Raw genomic sequence first — 22,520 nt, forward strand, 5'->3', positions numbered from 1 at the left:
GTGTGTGTGTGTGTGTGTGTGTGTGTGTGTGTGTGTGTGTGTGTGTGTGTATTGAGACAGAATCTTGATGTGTGCACCAGGCTGGTCTGGAGCTTTTGCTGCATAGATGAGACGGCCTGAAACTCAATAGATGGACTGGCCTACGGCATGCATCACCACACTGGCCTTTCAATTGACTGATTTTTTTTTTTTAAGATTTATTTAATTTTGTCTGGAATGATAGCACATGCCTCTAATCCTGACACTTGGGAGGCAGAGAGAGGTAGGTAGATCTCTGTGAATTCAAGGCCAGCCTGGTCTACATAGTGAGTTCTAAGAGTTACATAGAGACCCTGTCTCCAAAAAAAAGAAAAAGATTTATTTAATTTTACCAGCATGTGTGTGTGCCTAAGTGTGTGCATGTATAACACATGTCTTCAAGGTCAGAAGAGGGCCGCTAATCTCCAGCACTAAAGATGAAGGCCATTATAAACTTGTATATGGGTGCTGAGAACCAAACCCAGGTGATCTACATGAATAGTAAGCACAATTAATAGCTTAGCCATCTTTCTAGCCTCTTACTCATTTTTTTAAATGAATCATTCCATTTGTTTACATCTCAGATGATATCCTACTTCCCAGTTACCCTTCCACAAACCCCCCTTCCCACATCCGCCCTCTCCTCCTCCCCTCTGCCTCTATGAGGGTGCTCCCCCACCCACTATCTCCTGCCACACCACTGGAGCATCAAACCTCTACAGGACCAAGGGCCTTCCCTCCCATTGATGTCAGACAAGGCCGTCCTCTGCTACATACATATCTGGAGCCATTGATCCCTCCCTGTACACTACTTGGTTGGTGGTCTAGTCCCTGGGAGCACTGGTTGGTTCAGCCACCCAACATTGTTCTTCCTATGGAGCTGCAATCCCCTTCTGCTGCTCTAGTCCTTCCGAAAGCTCTTCCACTGGCGTCCCCGAGCTCAGTCTGATGGTTGGTTCCAAACATCCACGTCTGCATTGGCCAGTTGCTGGTAGAACCTTCAAAGGAACAACCACACCAGGTTTCTGTCAGCAAGTGCTTCTTGGCAACAGCAACAGTGTCAGGGTTTGGTGTCTATACAGATGGATGGATCCCCAGGTGGAACAGTCCCCAAATGTCTCTTCCTTTTAGTCTCTGCTCCATTTTTTGTTCCTGTCTTTCCTTTGGACAGAACATTTCTGGGTTAAAAACTTTGAGATAGGTGGGTGGCCTCATCCCTCAACCAGGGGCGATGCCTATCTACTGGAGGTGGTCTCTACAGGTTCTATCTCCCCTTCACTGTGCATTTCAGCTAAAGTCATCCCCATTGGGTCCTGGGAGCCTTTCTTTTCCCTGGCATCTGTGACCCTCCAGTGGCTATCTCTGGGTCTTCATCCCCCACTGCTACATATTTTTATTCGGTTTCCTGACCCTCTGTACCTCTTTCCCATTCCCCCTAGTACCTGATACTGCCCTCTCTTATTTCCTCTCCCACCTCTCTCCCTCCCAGCTCCCCCCTTCCTTTCACCTCCCACAATCATCCTGTTGGCCCCTCAATGCAGGACTGAAGTCTCCACACCCTGATCTTCCTTCCTCCTAAGCTCCATATGGTCTGTGGGTTGTATAATGGGCTTTGTGAGCTTTTGGGCTAATATCCGCTTATCAGTGAGTATGTACCATGTGTGTTCTTTTGTATCTGGGTTACCTCACTCAGGATATTTTCTAGTTCCATCCATTTGGCTGTGAATTCATGAAGTCATTGTTTTTAATAGCTGAGTAGTACTCCATTGGATAAATGTACCACATTTTCTGTATCTATTCTTCTGTGAGGGACATCTGGGATGTTTCCAGCTTCTGGCTATTGTAAATAAGGCTGCTATGAACATAGTGGAGCATATGTCCGTGTTATATGTTGGAGTATCTTCTGGGTATATGCCCAGGAGTGGTATAGCTGGATCCTCAGGTAATGCTATGTCCAAATTTCTGAGGAACTGCCAGACTGATTTCCAGAGTGGTTGTATCAGCCTGCAATCCCACCAACAATGGAGCAGTGTTCCTCTTTCTCCACATCAGCATCTGCTGATCACCTGAGTTTTTCATCTTAGCCATTCTGACTGGTGTGAGGTTGAATCTCAGGGTTGTTTTGATTTGAACTTCCCTGATGACTAAGGATGTTGAACATTTCTTTAAGTGCTTCTTGGCCATTTGAGTTTCCTCAGTTGATAATTCTTTGTTTAGCTCTATACCCCATTTTTAATGGGGTTATTTGGTTATCTGGAGTCTTATTTTCTTGAGTTCTTTGTATATATTGGATATTAGCCCTCTATTGGATGTAGGTTTGGTAAAGATCTTTTCCCAATCTGTTGGTTGCGATTTTGTCCTATTGACAGTGTCCTTTACCTTACAGAAGCTTTGCAATTTTATGAGGTCCCATTTGTCAATTCTTGATCTTAGCACATGAGCCATTGGTGTTCTGTCCAGGAACTTTAACCCTGTCCACATGTGTTCGAGGCTCTTCACAACTTTCTCCTCTATTAGATTTTATTAGATTGCATTGAATCTGGTTTTATGTGCAGGTCCTTGATCCACTTGGACTTTGAGTTTTGTATAAGAAGATAAGAATGGATCAATTTGCATTCTTCTACGTGTTGACCGCCAGTTGAACCAGCATTGTTGAAAATGCTTTTTTCCACTGGATGGTTTTAGTTTCTTTATCAAAGATAAAGTGACCGTAGGTGTGTGATTCATCTTTGGGTCTTCAATTCTATTCCATTGATCTTCCTGCCTGGCTCTATATCAATACCATGCAGTGTTTATTACTATTGCTCTATATAGTACAGCTTTAGGTCAGAGATAGTGATTCCCCCAGAAGTTCTTTTATTATTGAGAATGGTTTTGGTATCCTGGGATTTTTGTTATTCCAAATGAATTTGAAAATTGCTTTTTCTAACTCTATGAAGAATTGAGTTGGAATTTTGATGGGGATTGCATTGAATCTGTAGATTGCTTTTGGCAAGATGGTCATTTTTACTATATTAATTCTGCCAATCCATGGGTATGGGAGATCTTTCCATCTTCTGAGGTCTTTGATTTCTTTCTTCAGGGACTTGAAGTTTTTGTTATACAGATCTTTCACTTGCTGGGTTAGAATCACATCAAGATATTTTATATTATTTGTGACTATTGTAAAGGGTGTTGTTTCCCTAATTTCTTTCTCGGCCCATTTATCCTTTGAGTAGAGGAAGGTTACTGATTTGTTTGAGTTAATTTTATATCCAGCCACTTTGCTAAAGTTGTGTATCAGCTGTAGGAGCTCTCTTGTAGAATTTTTGGGGCCACTTCTGTATAGTATCATATCATCTGCAAATAGTGATATCTTTACTTCCTCCTTCCCAATTTGTATCCCTTTTACCTCCTTTTGTTATCTAATTACTCTGTCTAGAACTTCAAGTACTAAATTGATTAAGAAGAGATAAAGTGGGCAGCCTTGTCTTGTTCCTGATTTTAATAGGATTGCTTTGAGTTTCTCTCCATTTAGTTTGGTGTTAGCTATTGGTTTGCTGTATGTTGCTTTTATTATGTTTAGGTATGGACCGTGAATTCCTAATCTCCAATACTTTTAACAGGAAGGAGTGTTGTATTTTGTCAACAATCTAATGAGATGATCATGTGGGGTTTTTTTCCTTTGAGTTTATTTATATAGTGTATTACGTTGATAAATTTCTGTATACTGAACTATCTCTGCATTCCTGGGATGAAGCCTACTTGATCATGGTGAGTGATCATTTTTGATGTCTTCTTAGATTTAGTTTGCAAGAATTTTTGCATTGATATTCATAAGGGAAATTGCTCTGAAGTTCTCTTTCTTTGTTGGGTCTTCGTGTGGTTTAGGTATCAGTGTAACTGTGGCTTCAGAGAACAAATTGGGTAGTGTTCCTTCTGTTTCTATTTTGTGGAATAGTTTGAGAAGTATTGGTATTAGGTCTTCTTGGAAGGTCTGATAGAATTCTGCACTAAAACTATCTGGCCCTGGGCTTTTTATGGTTCTATTGAGTAGATTTTTATGGTTGAGAGACTTCTCATGACTGCTTCTATTTTCTTATGGGTTATGGGACTGTTTAGATGGTTTATCTAATCCTGATTTAAGTTTGGTACCTGGTGTCTGCCTAGAAAATCATCCATTTCATCTAGATTTCACAGTTGTGTTGAAAGTCGACTTTTATAGTAGGATCTGATGATTTTTTTAATTTCTTCAGTTTCTGTTGCTATGTCTCCTTTGTTTCTACTTGGTTGATTTCAGCCTTGAGTTTGATTATTTCCTGTAGTCTATTCCTCTTGGGTGTATTTGCTTCTTTTTGTTCTAAACCTTTTAGATGTGCTATTAAGCTCCTAGTGTATGCTCTCTCCAACTGCTTTATGGAGGCATTTAGTGAGTTTTCCTCTTAGCATTGTTTCCATTGTGTCCCATAAGTTTAGATATGTCTGCCTTCATTTTCATTAAATTCTAAAATGTCTTTAATTTCTTATTTATTTCTTCCCTGAGCAAGTCATCATTGAGTAGATAGTTGTTCAGCTTCCATGTGTATGTGTGCTTTCTGTTGTTTTTGTTGTTATTGAAGACCACCCTTAGTCTGTGGTGGTCCAAAATCATACATGGGATTAATTCATTGCTCTTGTGCCTGTTGAGGTTTGTTTTGTGTCCAATTATATGGTCAGTTTTTGAGAAGGTACCATGAGGTGCAGAACAATGTATATTCTTTTGTTTTAGGGTGAAATGTTCTGTAGATATCTGTTCAAGTTTGTTTGGTTCATAAGTCTATTCGTTTCACTGTGTCTCTGGTTACTTTCTGTTTCCATGATCTGTCCATTGGTGAGAATGGAGTGTTAAAGTCTATACTATTATTGCTGAGGTTTAGTATTATTGGTGCTTTGAGCTTTAGTAAAGTTTCTTTCACAAATGTCAGTGCCCTTGCATTTGGGGCATGGATGTTCAGAATTGAGAATTCATCTTGGATTTTTCCTTTGAGTATGTAGTGTCCTTTCCCATCTCTTTTGATAACTTTTGGTTGAAAGTCTATTTTATTGGATATTAGAATTGCTACTCCAGTTTATTTCTTAGGACCATTGCTTAGAAAATTTTTTTTCCGGGCTGGAGAGATGGCTCAGTGGTTAAGAGCACTGACTGTTCTTCCAGAGGTCCTGAGTTCAATTCCCAGCAACCACATGGTGGCTCACAACCATCTGTAATAGGATCTAATGCCCTCTTCTGGTGTGTCTGAAGACAGCTACAGTGTACTCATATACATTAAATAAATAATAATTTTTTAAAAAGAAAAGAAAAAGAAAATTTTTTTCCAGCCTTTCACTTTGAGGTAGTGTCTGTCTTTGTCACTGAGGTGTGTTTCTTGTATCCAGCAAAATGCTGGGTCCTGTTTATGTATCCAGTCTGTTAGCCTATGTCTTTTTATTAGGGAATTGAGTTTATTGATGTTGAGAGATATTAGGGACCAGTTATTGTTGCTTCCTGTTCTTTTTGTTAGAGGTGGTGTTTTGTTTTTGTGTTTATCTTCAATTTCTTGCTTTTTCCTGGATGTAGTTTCCCTTCTTGTGTTGGACTTTTCCTTCTATTGTCTTCTGTAGGGCTGTATTAGTGGAAAGATATTGTTTAAATTTGGTTTTGTCTTGGGATACCTTGGATTTTCCATCTATGGTAATTGAGAGTTTTGCTGGGTATAGTAGCCTGGGTTGGCATTTATGTTCTCTTCAGGTCTGCCCAAGATGATCTGGCTTTTAGAGTCTCTGTTGAAAAGTTTAGTGTAATTCTGATACGTCTGCCTTTATATGTTACTTGATCTTTTTCCCTTACTACTTTCAATATTCTTTCTTTGTTCTGTGCATTTAGTGTTTGAATTATTATGTAATGAGAGGGATTTCTTTTCTGTTTGGTGTTCTGTATGCTTCTTGTATGGTTATGGACATTTCTTTCTTTAGGTTAGGGAAATTTTCTTCTATAACTTTGTTGAAGATGTTTTCTGGCCCTTTAAGTTGGGAATCTTCACTCTTTCCTATACCTGTTATTCTTAGGTTTGGTCTTCTCATTGTGTCCTGGATTTCTTGAATGTTTAGAGTTAGGAGTTTTTTGATTTTTATATTTTCCTTGACTGTTGAGTCAATGTCTTGTATGGTACCTTCTATACCTGAGATTCTCTCTTCTATCTCTTGTATTCTGTTGGAGATGCTTGCATCTGTGGCTCCTGCTCCTTGTTTTCTTTTGTGGGACTGTGTAAGGGTATCCTGGGTCATGGTTGAGCAGGTGCCTAGAACCCCGAGACTCTGCGTGAGTACCGGCAGGAGTTCGGTGCCCCCCAGAATCCAGGGTCCTAAAAAGCAGTCATGTCTTCATAAAATTACATTGTTCCGTCACATAGGCCAGACTATAGGCCTCAGGCCTTAGGGATTTACATACTAATGAAGGCCAGAGGGCAGAGCAAATTAAGCATGCCTCCCCTAGATTCTCCCCCAACCCTCCCCCTTTTTCCATCTCTATATAACTCGGGACTGCCCTGAGTTCTTGGGGGTACACCTAGATCCATCCACCATCCGCCATGACAATAAACCTTTCTGGAACCAAGGACTTCCTCGTGTCATTGGGACCTGCCACCGCCAAGGCCTCCAGGCCGCTGGAACCGCAGCGTGGAAGCCCCTCTGGGCCCCCACCACTGTAGCGGCCTCTAAATTTTCCCCACATTCTTTAATGTTTCTGTTTCCATTTTTAGATCCTGGACAGTCTTGTTCAATTTTTTTACCTGTTTGATTGTGTTTTCCTGGATTTCTTCATGAGATTTATGTGTTTCCTCTTTGGGGGCCTCTACTCGTTTGCCTGTGTCCTCTATCATCTTCATGAGATGAGAATTTAGATCTGAATCTTGCTTTTCGGGTGTGTTGGGGTATCCAGGGCTTGCTGTGGTAGGAGAACTGGGTTCTGATGTTGCCAAGTACTATTGATTTCTGTTGATTATGTTCTTGTACTTGCCTCTTGCCATTTGGTTATCTCTGGTGTTAACTGGCCTCGCTGTCTCTCCTGTCCCTTCTGTGAGCCTGTGATTCTGTGATCCTATGATCCTGTGATCCTGGATGCATGAGAACTCCTGGGGGTCAGGCTGCATCTGGGTATGGGCTAAGTGGGTGGGGATCCAGAGCAGAGACTGCCCCCAGCACAGGTGCAAACTGGAAGGACCACCGGTCTCCTCCTAGCTTATTTTTAAGAGTATAGTTGAAGAGATATTTAACAATTAATTCTGTAGTATGACCACCAAATTCAACATGTAGAACTTTTCTTAACAAAGATTCTATCTACCCTGTCCACCATCTTTAGCCCTAAGGAAACAATGACCTGACCCTACTGTTCAGTTGTTCTACAAATAGAATAATACAATATACATAATTGTTATATTTTTGCTTTATATCCATATTATATATAAGCACTTTTTTATCGGTTATTCCATTGTGTGGATATGTTGATGTGTTTATTCACCAACTGGGTAATATTTAAATTGTTTTAAATTTTATTTCTATTATGAATAAAATTGCTGTGGGCTTTTGAATCTAATTCTTTATATGAGTACATGTTTTTATCTCTCTTGGGTAAGTTCTTCCAGTTGGAATTATTGACCTGTATCTTAACTCTTTAGCAAATTGAAAACTGCCTGTGTGCTTTACTGCCCCACACACTTACGGGCATGCAGTAGTCCCAGCGGAGGCTGGATAGTAGAGGGAAACACTGAGACTGTGTGATAGTCCCACACACTTACAGGCATGCAGTAGTCACAGTGGAGGCTGGATAGTAGAGGAAAACACTGAGACTGTGTGATAGCCCCACACACAGGCATGCAGTAGTCTCAGTGAAGGTTGGATAGTAGAGGGAAACACTGAGACTGTGTGATAGCCCCACACACTTACGGGCATGCAGTAGTCACAGTGGAGGCTGGATAGTAGAGGAAAACACTGAGACTGTGTGAGACAATTTTTACTTTATAAAAACTCGTCCTCTAAACACTTTCTATTTTACAAGTATTTAAGTTTTTTCCTTTAAAAAATTAACTTTTTAAAATTCCATATCTAATGAACTATAATACAAAAGTGACAAACTGGAAATTCTTTCAGAGCTAACAGTACTGTATATTACACTGCCCCTCTGGAGTTCTCAAAGGAACAAAAAATTTTTTTTTAACTTATTCACTATACATCCTGCTCACTGCCCCCCTCCCAGTCACTCCCTCCCACAATCCTTTTCCCATCCCCCATCTCCTTCTTTGATCAGGTGCTTCGCCACCCTCAGGGATCTTCTCCCCCCACCCTGACTCCCAGCTCCCTTTGAGGCCAGACAGGCAGCCCAGATAGAAGAGCATATCCCATGGTCAGGCAGCCGCTTTTGGGATGGCCCCCTGGAAAACCTTTGTTTGTTGTTGAGTTGCTTTGGTCTTTGGCTTTGCCTTTGCTTTCTATTGTTTTGATTTTGGTTGGGTACATCATTTTGCTGCTTTATTTTTCCTTTTTGGGGGTTTTTGTTGTGTTTTGAGACAGTCTTTTGTATGTAGTCTTGGCTATTATGGAACTCACTATATAAAACAGCTCTGCCTAGCTCTGCCTTCTGGAAGGTGCAGCTTTCTGTATCCTTTGTTAATGTGAAAAAATGTTGGGGTGTTTATTTCATGATTTTCTTTGAGCTTTTTAAAATGTAAAATGCTTCTAGCCTTCACTGAGATGCTATCATAAATTACTAGAAAGATTGGTTTGAAACTTTTTGAACAACAAAACTTAGTATTTCCTTTATTAACCCTTCTAACATTTTCCTTAACATTATCCTACATTGGTTTTAATCATTTTTATGGATTAAACAGTTATCGTTAAAGTCATCCTGTTTTATGTTAAGGAAATCTCTGATTACTACTACCACTTAGGAGTTCATATCTTAACTATTTGTTTTCTTGTAATTTATTTAGAGTTTGCTGTTAGAAAAGTATTTTATAGCTGAAATTTAAAACTTTAAAGATGCTTACATCGTTTTTTAAAAATATCCTTTGACTTAATCTAAATGTGGTCACAGAACTGGGGAAGGTTTTCTTTATATTACTTAAGTGTATTTCTTACAAAACCTAACTTTTGGGCAGTGCCCCATTTTTTAGTTAAGTTACCTAGTGAAGAGACACCATGACCACAGTAACTCCTATAAAGGAAAACATTTAATTGGGGCTCGCTTACAGTTCAGAGGTTATCCTCATAGTAGAAAGCTTGGTGCTGCTATATGGTGCTGAAGAGGAGCTGAGAGTTCTACATCTGGATCTGGATCAACAGGCAGGAGGAAGAAAGACAAGGTCTGGTGTGGGCTACTAAAGTCCCAAAGCCCACCCTCAGTGACACTCGTGCTCTAGTCCAGCCACACCTGATCCCTGTCAAGTAGCTCTACTCCCTAATGACCAATATTCAAATACTTGAGCTTCTGAGGGCCATTCCTACATTCATGTGTGAGAAGTTTTGGTTGATTGATTGGTTTGATTTGGTTTAGTCTGGTTTGGTGTTGGAGTATGGGAATTGTGGGGAACTGTATTTGTGTGTGGATATGTTTTATGGGTTTTTGTTGTGGTGGTGGTGGTTGGTTGGTTGGTTGGTTGGTTGGTTGGTTTGGATTTTTTGCTTTTTGAGACAGAGTTTCTCCATATAACAGCCCTGGTGGTTGTCCTAGGACTAGCTTTGAAGTTCAGGCTGGCCTTGAATGCATAGCCTGTCTCTGCCTCTTTAGTGTTTAGACAAAGGTGTGCCCCACCACCTCTGGCTTATTTGAGTTCATATGATTGACATTTCTTATAACTTAAAATGTTTCTGTTCCTAGTGTTGCACATTATTCACACCTAAGGCCTGTGAGCTCAGTATTTGGGCTCAGTCACTGTTTTCCACAGTCAGTAAAACTTGAGTATGAGTTTTTTACCTGGTCCACCTCCTTTAACATTTATGCTGTTTCTCCATGTGTGGCTGAATATGTATAGCAGTCAGAAGCTCATTTGGATTCTAAGTGAGTCAGAAAGTGGAAGCTCTTCTAGGATGTCCTTTCTACATATTTTAGTATGTATATGTATTATTAAACATTTAGAAAATCATTTTAACCATTTTTTCCTATAGGAACCTCCAGAAGTTTAGTCTTTTTGGAGACATAAGTGTTGTACAGCAGCAAGGAAGCTTGTCCAGCACATACCTCAGCAGGGTAGACCCTGACGGCAAGAAGATTAAGCAGTAAGTGATACAGTAAGCTTTACAGAGGCTTGTGTTAATCAATTTAGCCCTTTTCTGAAAATCACAAGGCACAATCAAGAATGGCTTTTGTTTTCTAAAAATATATGGGGCTTGGCAGTTAAGCTCTTAACCCATAACCGTGAAGAACCCAGGTGAATGCCACATGGGCATTGCAGACTACCTGTCTTTCTAACCTTGGAAGACCAAGAGACCAGGAATCCCCAGAGCAAACTGACCAACTGGCTGGTTCTTTCAGCAAGCTCTGGTCTGATTGAGAGACTGTCAGACACACGTGCATGCACACACACACAGAAGAGGGAGGGAGGAGTGTGTGTGTTGGGGTAGACTATATGTCCTAGAAATGTCTTAACCATACATTTAGTGATGGTTATATGACACCATGGCATAAGTCTTTTAGGATAAATTATATAGCTTTCTGGGTAATTATTGGGGTAAAATTCTTACTCTTTTACTTTGTGTTTGAGTGTTTTGCCTGAATGTATATATATGCACCACATTTATGTCTGGTTCCCACAAAGGTCAGAAGAGGGAGTCAGAGCCCCTGGAAATAGAGTGGCAGGTGTTGTGAGCAACTCTGTGGGTGCTGGGAAATGAACCTGGACTCCTGCAGAAGAAAGTTTTCTTTTACACAGTCCCTTACTGCCATTCAGAGGTGTTAACTTGTCACTTGCCTTTGTTATTAAGTCATATGTCATCAGTCTTTTCTTCCATAATATTAGTAAAAAAAAATACTATTTTCCTAGGATAAGAAGCATTTCTACATGTTTAATGTATCTTATTTATTATATTGTAATGTGAATTTTAATTGCATTTGTAGGTTTAAATAATAGAAATCAATTATTGAGGAAAAATGTATCTCAGCATTGAGTGCCACGTATTGCCCATTTTTTAAAGTCACCATTAAAAAATTGATCCTGAGTACTAGTGACAAAACTGTGACATTTTCCTTGTAGAATTCAGCAGCTGTTTGAAGAAGTACTGAGCAATAGTAGGCAACTAAAGTGGCTGTCCTGTGGGTTTATGCTGGACATAGTGACCCCAGCCTCACTGTCGTCTCTGTCGAACGCCATTGCCAGCACCATGGAGCACCTGAGTCTACTGGACAACAACATTCCTGGCAGCTGCACTCTGATCACTGCAGTCGAACTAGAGCGCTTTGTAAATCTGCGTTCGCTTGCCCTGGATTTCTGTGACTTCACAGCCGAGATGGCGAGAGTCTTGACCGATAGCAACCATGTGCCTTTGCAGCGACTGTCTCTTCTGGTCCACAATGCTTCAGTGATGCTCAAGTCATTAGACAACATCCCAAACGATGAGCACTGGAAAGCCCTGTCACGAAAGAGCTCCAGCCTCCGGGTCTATCTAATGGTTTTTGATGTTAAAAGTGAAGACATGCTAAAGATTCTGAAACCCAGTATACCACTTGAGAGGGTTCACTTTGACAGCTACGTCACTTGTGTCTCAGGGGCTATTGTTGATCTTATATCCAGGCAGTATGACAAGTTCCTCACCCATTTTATATTAATGAATGATATGATTGAAACATCTGGTTTTCCAGATCTTAGTGACAACCGAAATGAAGATCCATTGGTTTTATTAGCATGGAGGTGCACAAAGCTCACCCTTTTGGCAATTCATGGTATGTGGTTTTGTTCACTATAATTTGATATTAACATCATGCCTAAAATATTTTATGCTAGTAAATATATCACAAGTAGAGAGTTGTATCTCAACCCTGAGTGCTCTGTCCAAGCTCTCCTCTGATGCTTGCACTCCTCTGATGCTCTCTCCTGCTACGGCTAAGTAACTAGATTATGTCTACCTGCTGTGGATATATTCTTTCCAGTCAGAAGATCCTCAACTACTTAGCACAGAAGGAGGGAAAGTATTGAGCTTTTATATGTACATCCTTTAGATTCTAATGTATTTACTATATTGTTAAAATAACTATTAGTTAGGTACATGTTTATCTCTTAGGTAGTCATCTTAGTGTGTGAACTGTTACATTTGAATAGAGTTGCTCTTCTGATAAACTAAGAGAATATTTTACTTCAAAGACAGTTACAAAAATAATCTATGAAAATGACTTAGCTGGGCATGGTATCACACATAATCTTACTTTTTGAGAGACTGGTATAGGATTGTCACGAGTTTAAGAGGCCAGCCTGGGCTACATAAGTGAGTTCTGGTCCTGCCTGAGCTATAGAGTGAGACCTTGTTTAAAAATAACAAAACAAGCGAAGAATATCTTAAACTCTCTGATATCTCTTACATTGTTTTTGAAACCATTTTTCTTAGCCTGCAGTTGTGATTTTCACATCTTCATACTTGGACCATGCATTACAGATAGTAGCAAGAAACAGGTCCATATTAGAAGTAGTAAGGGGTTCTTGGGGGAAGTGGTTCAGTGAATTAAATGCTTACTGCCTAAATGTAGGACCAGAGTTCAGATCCCACATCACAGCCCACCGTGCTTGGTGGCAACCTCGCATCCCATTCTCGGGCAGGGAGAACCCTGGGTCAGCTGACTAGCTAGACGAGCCAGTCGATCTCAGGATCCTGCTTCAACGAATAAAGACCAACCAGGGAAGACACCCAGTGTCGTCTTGGGGCCTCCACAGGCAGTCCTATTCATGTGCACCCACACACATGTAAACTTACATGCATGCATACGTGCTTATACAGTACACACACACAAAAATATATGAAGTAAAACGAGGATCAGCAAATGTCAAGTTTTTTTTTTTTTAAAGATTTATTTATTTATTTTATGTATTCACCATTGCTCTCTTCAGACACACCAGAAGAGGGCATCAATCCCATTAAAGATGGTTGTGAGCCACCATGTGGTTGCTGGGACTTGAACTCAGGACCTCTGGAAGAGCAGTCAGTGCTCTTAACTGCTGAGCCATCTCTCCAGCCCGAAACATCAAGTTATTTAAAAGTTCATTTAAATCAGCCCTTTTATTACATTTTTTTCTTCTTTCAAGATGTTAGCTAGGTAAAGCTTGCCCATCATCTGGCCCCTTCCCCTTTCCCAGAGGTGACCCCTGCTCTCTGTTTCCATGACTTCTGATAACGAGCAGTTAACTTTAAAGTTTCAAGTGTCCTGAACTTGAGACTATGACTGTGAGGCCCCATAGAGAATGATTTTTACAATGGAAAACTGCAGGCTACTGTATATTGTCAATAGAGACTTACGTTGGAAATGAAATCTGTTCTTTGTGGTATGTCCTTATCCAAAGTTAAAGGTTTTAGTTATATACTTTAAATGTCTTCTGTTTTGCTGAATGAAATGCCAGAATAAGATTATACACCAGAATTCTAGGTCACAGTTCTATGGTGTTCTTAAAGATAGTAAGATAATCTCCTAGATAATCGTGTTTCTTTATTCTCAGTGTGTTCTAAGGGAAAGGACCAACATGCTAAATACAAGTGTGAAGCTTCACAAGACGTGCTTGCTGAGGAAAGAGTAACTTAGCAGAGGCAGGGTGAACCAGGAGAGTGACAGAGTTGCCTTTTGCTTGTCTTTAAGGTTACACCGTGTGGGCACACAACCTCATTGCCATTGCTCGTCTTCGGGGCTCCGACCTCAAAGTGCTGGAAGTCACCGAGGAAAGCATTGATTTTGACCAAGGTGAACTAGCCGACCAGGATGTGGATCCAGTGCATAACCTTATTGAGCAGGTATCCCTGGGCCTCGGGCAACCTTGGCATGCAGTCTTGGACATTGAATCACTCAGTGTCTTCACTGAACCAAATCGTCATTTTTACAGAGAGATGCAAAGCTTCAGCGAAGACGTTTAGCTTTTTTAAAATGTATAATTCCTGTGGCTACATATGCAAGTAGGGTCCCATTATGTTTTTTTTTCATTAGTGGAAACTAATCCTTTTGTGCTGTGTTTAATCAGTATTAGCTTTATAGAACTCTAAATGTATATTCTACTTCTTGATCAAAGAACGTAGTCGGGTATTGGTTTTAGAAGTTCAAAGTGACACTGACTAGGGCTTTCACGGTTAATGGGATTGTTAGCAAACCTTAAGGACATACAGCCAATGATTATCTGAGGTTACTGGCTAACTGTTTTTCACTGAGTTACTCTGCCTTTTTGACATTTTTATTCTTTGTTTGTCAGAATCCAGAGCTCAGGAGCCAAATATTTTTATACGTATATATATATATATATAAATATCCATAGCCTGGTGGATTTGTATGCAATGCACTGCATCTATGTATTCTGATAGCATCTCATTGATTTTTGTTTGAAATAGAAGGAAAGATAGTATCCCAAATGAGTTATCTTTAACAGAAAGCTGAGTTTAACTTTTATTACCTATATAATAATTGATATTGCCAATTACCATTCTGAATTTCATATAGTTTAAGTTAGACATTGCTTAATCCCTTTTTAAATGTATTTACATAGACACGAACACTCAAATTGCTGGATTTTTTTAAACTATATCTGACAAAAAATTTTTCATCTGTTATATTCAAGTTAGCTTGTTTAGCCCAGATTTCAAAACAGTAGAGGAAGAAAGGAACCATATTCCAGGGAAAGCTCTGAGGCTAAGTCAAAGCACAGAACTGTAAATGCACAGGCTTGCAAACCAGCATTAGTCGTGAAATCCCTAACAAGTCACTGGATTCTCTCTGTCAGTGCAAGTGTCAGCTGCCAAAGAATAGATTTACATGAAGAAGTGCCCACATGCTGGCAGGGGCTGGCCAGCTTTGGCCAGCCAGATACTGCTAGATTGTAATATTTAAGGTCGAATTTCGACCTGTGGTACACAGCTGTGCTGTGGCTCAGTCAGCAACCTCAGAACTCTGAAAAAAAATATAAAAAAAGAAAAAAAAAGAAAAAAAAACATGCACCTGTTTCACTGTGAATAGTGAATGTAAAGGAAGGAAAGGAAAACCAAAAGCTTGTTCCATCACAGGTATGAGCTGCTATGATACATGAAGAACATTCCATGAAGTATGTTTTAAAACCTTGTTATATCTGAGAGGCTTTAAAAGCCAACTTAACTGTTTCAGGGCAACCGCGGTACAGACGTGGTCTCTGTGAGACTTCCACCTGACCCAAGTTTTAAGTGGTACGAATGTTGTGCATTTAATGTTAAGGACAGTCTGCAATAATAAAGTAAGTAGCCAACGTGGGTGCCCAGCAGTGCTGAGACCTGGCTGCTCTATTGTAAGCTTTGGAAACACAATTTATGCAACAGATGTCCAGATATGATTCTATTTATGGAAAAGTTTATATGTTTTACAAATGGTTTTACCATCTTATATTAAATGACCTTTTGACAGGTGTGCACTGTTTTGTCTCCAGTGAGCACATACCATGCGGATTTTATATGTACATCAGTAGTGTGAATCCACTGGCACAGTGTGTGTAAATGCCAGATGTGGTGAGATTTTATCTTGTATATGTGATCAGATAAAATAACTCCTGACAGAAACTGTAAGGAAACCAGCTGAATGTTTGACCTGATGACTGATGTTGTATGGTTTATGTTAAATGTATATTCTTTTAATCAATGAATAAAGCATTAAAAAGTGACCATTATGATGTATTTTACTGTATACAAAATACTCAAAGTCTCTGTGTTTAAATAGAAAACTTAGGCTGCATAGTTTAGAGATTTTTATTTTCTTTCACTTTTAGAAAAGGCAAGTGTAAAAACAGATACTAACCCACGCACTATGGCACACTCCTATAATCCCAGCTCTTGGGAAGTGGAGATAGGACAATCAGAAGTTCAAGCTCAATGTCTTAGTTACTTTTTGGTTGCCCTGACAAAGCTCCATGATCAAGGCTTTTTATTAAGAAACTGTTTAATTGGTCTTACAGTTTCAGAGAGTTAAAGTCCATGATGGTGGAGGAAAAGCATGGCAGCAGGATCATCTGAGAATTCACATCTTGAACCATAATTTGGAGACAGAGAGCTGAACATAGTGTAGGTCTTTTGAAACCTCAGAGCCCCCGTCTAAGTCATTGTTCTATTGCTGTGAAGAGACACCATGACCAAGGCAACTCCTATAAAGGAAAGCATTTCACTGGGGGCTTTGCTACAGTCTTAGAGGATCAGTAAATTATCATATGAAGAGAATGGGAACATGCAGGTAGGCGTGATGCCAAAGAAGTAGCTGAGATCCTGATCCTTAGGCAGCACGATAGGGCCAGTAACCAGGAGTGACTAGGCCTGGCATGGACTTCTGAACCTCAAAGCCCACCCCCAGGCCCCTCCAACAAGGCCATATCTACCAGTTTTTCCAAACAGTCTACCAACAGCTAAGTATTCAAGTATAGGGGACCATTCTCATCCAGACCACCACACCCACCCTCGGTGGTAGGCCACACCTCCTAATCCTTCCCAAACAGTTCTATCAGCTGGAGACCAAGTGTTCAAACATGAGCCTAGTGAGGCCATTCGTACTCAAACCACGACAGTCACCTGCCGTTGCATAGTGAGTCTGAAGACAGCATAGACTGCATGTTGCTTGAGACCCTATCAGAAGATACTGAACTGATTAACAAAACCCTGTTATACTGTGCATTCAGTACATGTTATTGATACTGCAAACTTAAAGGCGCTTCTTATTTTTTAAAAAATTGCTTTATTAAATGCAGAAATAATTGTCCGCTAAATGCTTGCTAAGTCCATTCTTAGTGTGATCTCCATTCTTGGTCTTTGAAATGAACAGCCTTCATAAGAAGGAAAAGAAAATGGCTTCTTTCTTTTTTCCATCCTTTCTTTATTGCTGTGGGCACTGACTCTTCAGGCACTGATTCCTCTAGGAGTCATCTAGTGTCTTTTGAGTTGAGATTTCTTCGACACATCTGATGCCTGTTTGTGTGCATGGACCCACGTGGGTGCAAAGGGAAAGACTTAGTAACAATGATCAGGAAGTGCCGAACTCAAGAGCTCTTGAGTTCCGGCTCAGCCTGCTTCAACACAAGCTTCTCCTTGTCAATTTCCATATCGCTTGAGTAAGAATGGGACTTGGTGATGTATGTTTATAATCCTTGCAGGCAGATCTCTGAGCTCGAGGCCACCCTGGTCTACAGAGCTTCTAGGACAGACAGCACTACACAGAGAAATGCTGTCTCAATAAACCAGAAGAAAATAACAGGCAGAAATAGACTAGGACTTGGTTATCTCTTACTGGTCTTCCCTTTTTGAAAATCTCAGCTGCTTTTAGCTTCATAGCTTATAGAGAAATAAGATCATCTTTAAATATATATATATATTTATTCATTTTCAACACGGTGATCTAAACTGCCTGTTTTACTGGACTGAGAATAAACCTTAATGATAGTGTTTTTGTCTCACGTGCAAAGGCCCTGCGTTTCACCCCCAAAAAGACAATAACAGCAGAATGAATAAAGCCATCTTTCCATTTCTTCTACCACCCTGGGAATAAAGAAGTTAGGGTGCTGGTGGGAGGTGAGGGGTGACTGGGAAGGACATTGTGCTTATGGTTGAACACAAAGATGCAGAAACCAGCTTGCTTGAGCTTGTTACATGAATCAGTGGCTCTTTATGAAGAGAAACTGTAGGAATTCAGTTAAACTTAAAAATTAACTGCCCCAGGACACATCCCAGGAGGAGCACATTCCTTAAAGGACATCTGCTGGATTAACATTCAGAAGTAGGGAGAGGCTGATTAATGTTCCTCAGACCACAGAGAAGGGAACCCACCTGTGGGTGGGGAAGGCCCAGAGCATGCAGACACATTCCGCAGGATGGACCAACCCTTACCACTTGGAGACAAGGGAGGTCTTTACCACCCCATTCCTCAAAGACCAGTCAGTTTAAAAGTCACACTGTTCTGCCAATCATATTTTGTTGTTGTTGTTGTTTTTTGGTTTTTCAAGACAGGGTTTCTCTGTGTAGCCTGGCTGTCCTGGAACTCACTCTGTAGACCAGGCTGGCCTTGAACTCAGAAATCCGCCTGCCTCTGCCTCCCAAGCGCTGGGATTAAAGGCGTGCGCCACCACTGCCCGGCTCTGCCAATCATAGTGTGCATAATCACTGTTTCTCCAGTCCACCCCTTAAACTGTATAAAAACCGCTCTCAGCTTTAGCTCAGGGTTCCTCTTGCCTGCGTTTGAGGGAACCCCACTGCACTGGTTATTATTACCATTAAACCTCATGTTTTTGCAGCGAATCCCCTGTCCCTGTGTGTTTCTGCGGGAGCTCATCCCCTGGTATGGATCTTAGAGTCCAACAGAACAACTCTGTCCTGGAGTAGCATACAGACATGAATAATATACAGGTACCACCCTATACTGTCATTGCTTCCCAACTTTTTTTACATTCTCACACAGAAAATACTCTACAGGATACTGATACACACTGGAAAGAATTGGAATTTGCATTTTCTTTATAATGACTAAATATAATGCAACCTTTTTATATAGAACTTTTCTTTTTTCACATTAACTCTGTGCACCTGCCACCGGGAATATGTGGAGGTCAGAAGACAGTTTGCCCTGTGAGTCCCAAGGATGAAACTCACATTGTAAGGCTTAGCAGCAGGTGCCTTTATCTTACTCACTGAGCAATATCCTGGCTGTGTAGATCTTTCAGATACAATCATGTCCATGGTCAGCCTCTTCAGAAACTCAGTGCTGCTATCGTGCCTGCTCCTGTCTCAGATCATAGAGTGGAAGGTTGTATCTAGTTAGCTAGGTTACCCATAGCAGCATCATAAATGTAGTTAAAATTAAGACATTTAACAGTTTGCTTGCTTGCTTTGGTAGATATGTTGGAATTTTTTACTTTGTGGATTTTAGTTTCAAGTGGATTGTTTCCTTGTAAAAGTATTTTGAAATAATGATGCTGCTATGGGTAGCCCAGCTTACTAGGTATAACCATCCACTCTAACTATGACCTGAACTGGGAGCAGGCATCAGTCACTAGCAGTTGCTTTAAGAAAGTTCCAAATGAGTGGTTTAAATTCCATCATATGAAGACAAAAAAAAAAAAAAAGATTCTGGTTAAAGGGTACAGACTTGGGTTGGTTCTGGCCGTGTAATAAACACGTAGCACAGAATGTGATATAGTGATATTGTATACTTCAAATCTGCTAACATTACCCCTCGAATCTAATTAGTGTGCACACAAATTAACATATTGTGATTCATTAATTAGACTGATTGCGCTAACCATCTCTCAGTGTATACATCTGATAAAATATGTACAGATTTTTTGTTTGTTTTTCCAGACAAGGTGTCTTTCTGCAGCCTTGACTGTCCTGGAACTCACTATGTAGACCAGGCTGGTCTCAAACTCACAGAGATCTGCCTGCCTCTGCTTCCGGAGTGTTGGGATTAAAGGCATGTGCTAACACTGCCTGGCATGTACAAACTTTAGACAGTCATACCTCATTAAAGTTTAAAATGCCCCTGCAGTTGACATAAAAGTTCAGTTTAGAGTGCTTCTGTCATCCACGTAAGTGTATTCGGTGCAGTCTACAAAGGATGCAGAAGTAAACACAAGACAGTAGAGATGGGTGAGTCCCTCAACGATGCCACCCTGAAGAGCCGTTCATACTTCCCATTAGCTGATAATTCAGATGAGCCTGTTACTAGTTCCTCAGTCTTCAGGGAATGAGAGCAGAGAGGAGAGACTGGCATAGGGTCATGAACCTACAAGTAACACATACATCTCATCAGCATGCCTGAAATAATATGATGGTTAAATCAATAGAGAAATACTACATTGTGTCTGTCTGTTACCTTTTCACCCCTGTGACTCTAACACCCAATAGAAACAATGTAAAGAAAGAGTCTGGCCCACCAAAGTACCTACTTCTGCCAACTAAGCCCCACTCTACCAAGTCAACACCATCAGCTGGGGAATAGGTGTTCAGATCATTGAGCCATGGGCAGCTCACTGGCAGTGCACTGGGCCGAACACGTGTGAGGCCCAAATCTAATTCCTAGTACTACAACAATTACTTAACAGCTCCTAGTACTTAAACAATTCGTGTTTAAAAGAATGGCCTTAATCAAGAATGAAGAAATTCTGGTAAAGTTGACTAGGACGTGTTCCTGGACACCCATGCATTATTGATTGTGTGAAGCACTGCTTTTTAAGTGCTTGGGTAAGTATTTACTTATTTAGTTCTCACAGCAACCCTGGAGTCACTACCATCTCATCTCCATTGAAAGGGGAAAACTGAAACTTAATAATCTTGTCCAGTTCCAAGGCCAATTAATGAGAATGAAAACGTAGGCTCCTATATTATGTCACCCCATCCTACCACTCACAGCGTCTCACTGTGTAGCCCTGGCTATCCTAAAGCTTGCCATGTAAACCAGGCTAGCCTCCAACTCACAGAGATCAGTTTGCCTCTGCCTCCCTGGGAATAAATCCTCTGCTGGGATTAAAGGCCTGTGTACCCACCTAGCCCCCATTCCTGGCCACTTCCTGCCACTCTTAAAGCCTGCAATTACACCCCTGGTGAGAAGATTTTACTGTCTTTCCACTTACATAAGTGGAAACCGCATCCGGGTTCATATGCCAGTGTTGGCCAAGCATCCTGAAGTGCATTATCTGCGCCTGGTGTGATTGTATCATTCTACTGAACCTCGAAAGAATAGTAGGTGCATTAACTTAGGTCTACTACAGAGTATCTGTGGAGACACAGCAGAAATGTAAATAGACTATATAGACTTATAATTTTATTCTGTTTTTAATAAGAAAATTCATATTTGGTATGCAGGCTGCCTACTGTTGAGCAGCTGTAAAATTTGAATGGCAATACCTTGTAGTTATATTTCTGCAAGCTAAGAATTCTGCTCACCTGTGATGATGTATTGTTGAAGGTTGTTATCCAGTACTGAAATAAAATGGAATTTTGTACTTTATGAGTATTTTCTTACATATACTTGTAAATCAGATAGATGGAAGCTATTTATCAAAGGCTAGCTGATCGAGTTTGTTAACATACTAGCTGACCACTCTCGTTCCCTTCTAAATTATTAAATAAACTATTTTGACACCTTATCAACTGTAGGTCATTATGTAACCCATTTCTCCAAAATAAGGAAATTAAATTCTTTTGACTTAGTGTAGTCCTTGGAAACATGTTAATAACTAGACTATAATTTTTATTAAAATACTACATAGAAAAGTGAGACTTTGAGATTCCTTTGAGTTAGTGCTAAAATAAAACATACTCTTGTGGACAAACTATTTGAAAATGTAAAGTTAACACATTTAGTTATTTGAGAAATAATCAAGAAACAATCATCTGGATTTAAATGCCAAATCAGTAAAATGGGAATAGCCAATTGCTTCTGATGGAATTTGATGACCCAGAGGAAGATAATCTATATCTAGCACTGAAATCCCAGTCAGAAGTCTGGCCTGGGAGCAAACAGGCCACAGATGCTCACTCACAGGAGGGAGTTCAAGTCTGCTGGAGTGAACAGGGTCAAAATCCCAAAGCCAGACATCCTAGTAACTATTTGCCTTCCAAATAGTTATGTTTATATCCGTAGGTGAGCATTGCTGTCTGCTGTGCTTAGAGAATCTCCCTTTTACCGTGGGTAGCAGTAACTACAGAGACTCATAACTTGTCAAAGTAGTAAATGGATTGCTCAATGCTCAACCACATCACCTCTTCCAAAACTCGGAACCTCATAGAAGGGTGCAAGGGGTAAGAGTTAAGAGCCAGAGAGGGGCGTGGAATCAGGAGAGGGGCGTGGAATCAGGTAGAACAGTCTTCAGAACATGGCTGTCCTACCTAATCCTGACTGAAGCTGAACTCACTACAAGAGGTATGAGAACTTTTCAGAGCTGATGACATAACACATACAATTCAACATGAGACTACACACAAGGCCATCTTAGAGTAGCCATGAAGTCAGAGTCAAAACCAGCTCAGATTCAAACAAATTAAGAAGTCATCTTAATGTCTATAATCCCAAGGACTGCCTGACCTCAGTACTTTAGAACATGTTGGCCACATGCAGCAACATTGATATTAATATTCTGGTTTCAGTGAATAATTTTTTTACAGCCTTTAAACACAGTACTTTTGAGTAGTAAGAAGTGTAATCTTGCTGTTCTCAGGGGTTTGTGATATTCTAGCACGTTTTCCCCAGTTACCTTTGCCGCATGCTCACACATCTGGCTGGAAAGATGGAGTGGCTTTAGTTCGTGCTTAGCTACATTCTCTTGAGCTTCAGTTTGGGT

General features: G+C 40.4%; 1 protein-coding gene across 1 annotated transcript in view; it reads left to right on the top strand.

Annotated features, from left to right (window-relative positions):
* Positions 1-15,869, top strand: part of Fbxo33 (F-box protein 33) — a 27,223-nt gene extending 11,354 nt beyond the window's left edge. Inside the window, exons 2-4 of the mRNA XM_028781906.1 lie at positions 10,174-10,284; positions 11,259-11,944; positions 13,841-15,869. Coding sequence (XP_028637739.1) covers positions 10,174-10,284; positions 11,259-11,944; positions 13,841-14,112 — 1,069 coding nt within the window. The 3' untranslated portion in view covers positions 14,113-15,869. The remainder of the gene's footprint in view (positions 1-10,173; positions 10,285-11,258; positions 11,945-13,840) is intronic.
* Positions 15,870-22,520: the final 6,651 nt, after the last annotated feature.

This window comes from Grammomys surdaster, unplaced genomic scaffold (assembly GCF_004785775.1).
Source record: "Grammomys surdaster isolate TR1022 unplaced genomic scaffold, NIH_TR_1.0 98, whole genome shotgun sequence".
NCBI lineage: Eukaryota > Metazoa > Chordata > Mammalia > Rodentia > Muridae > Grammomys > Grammomys surdaster.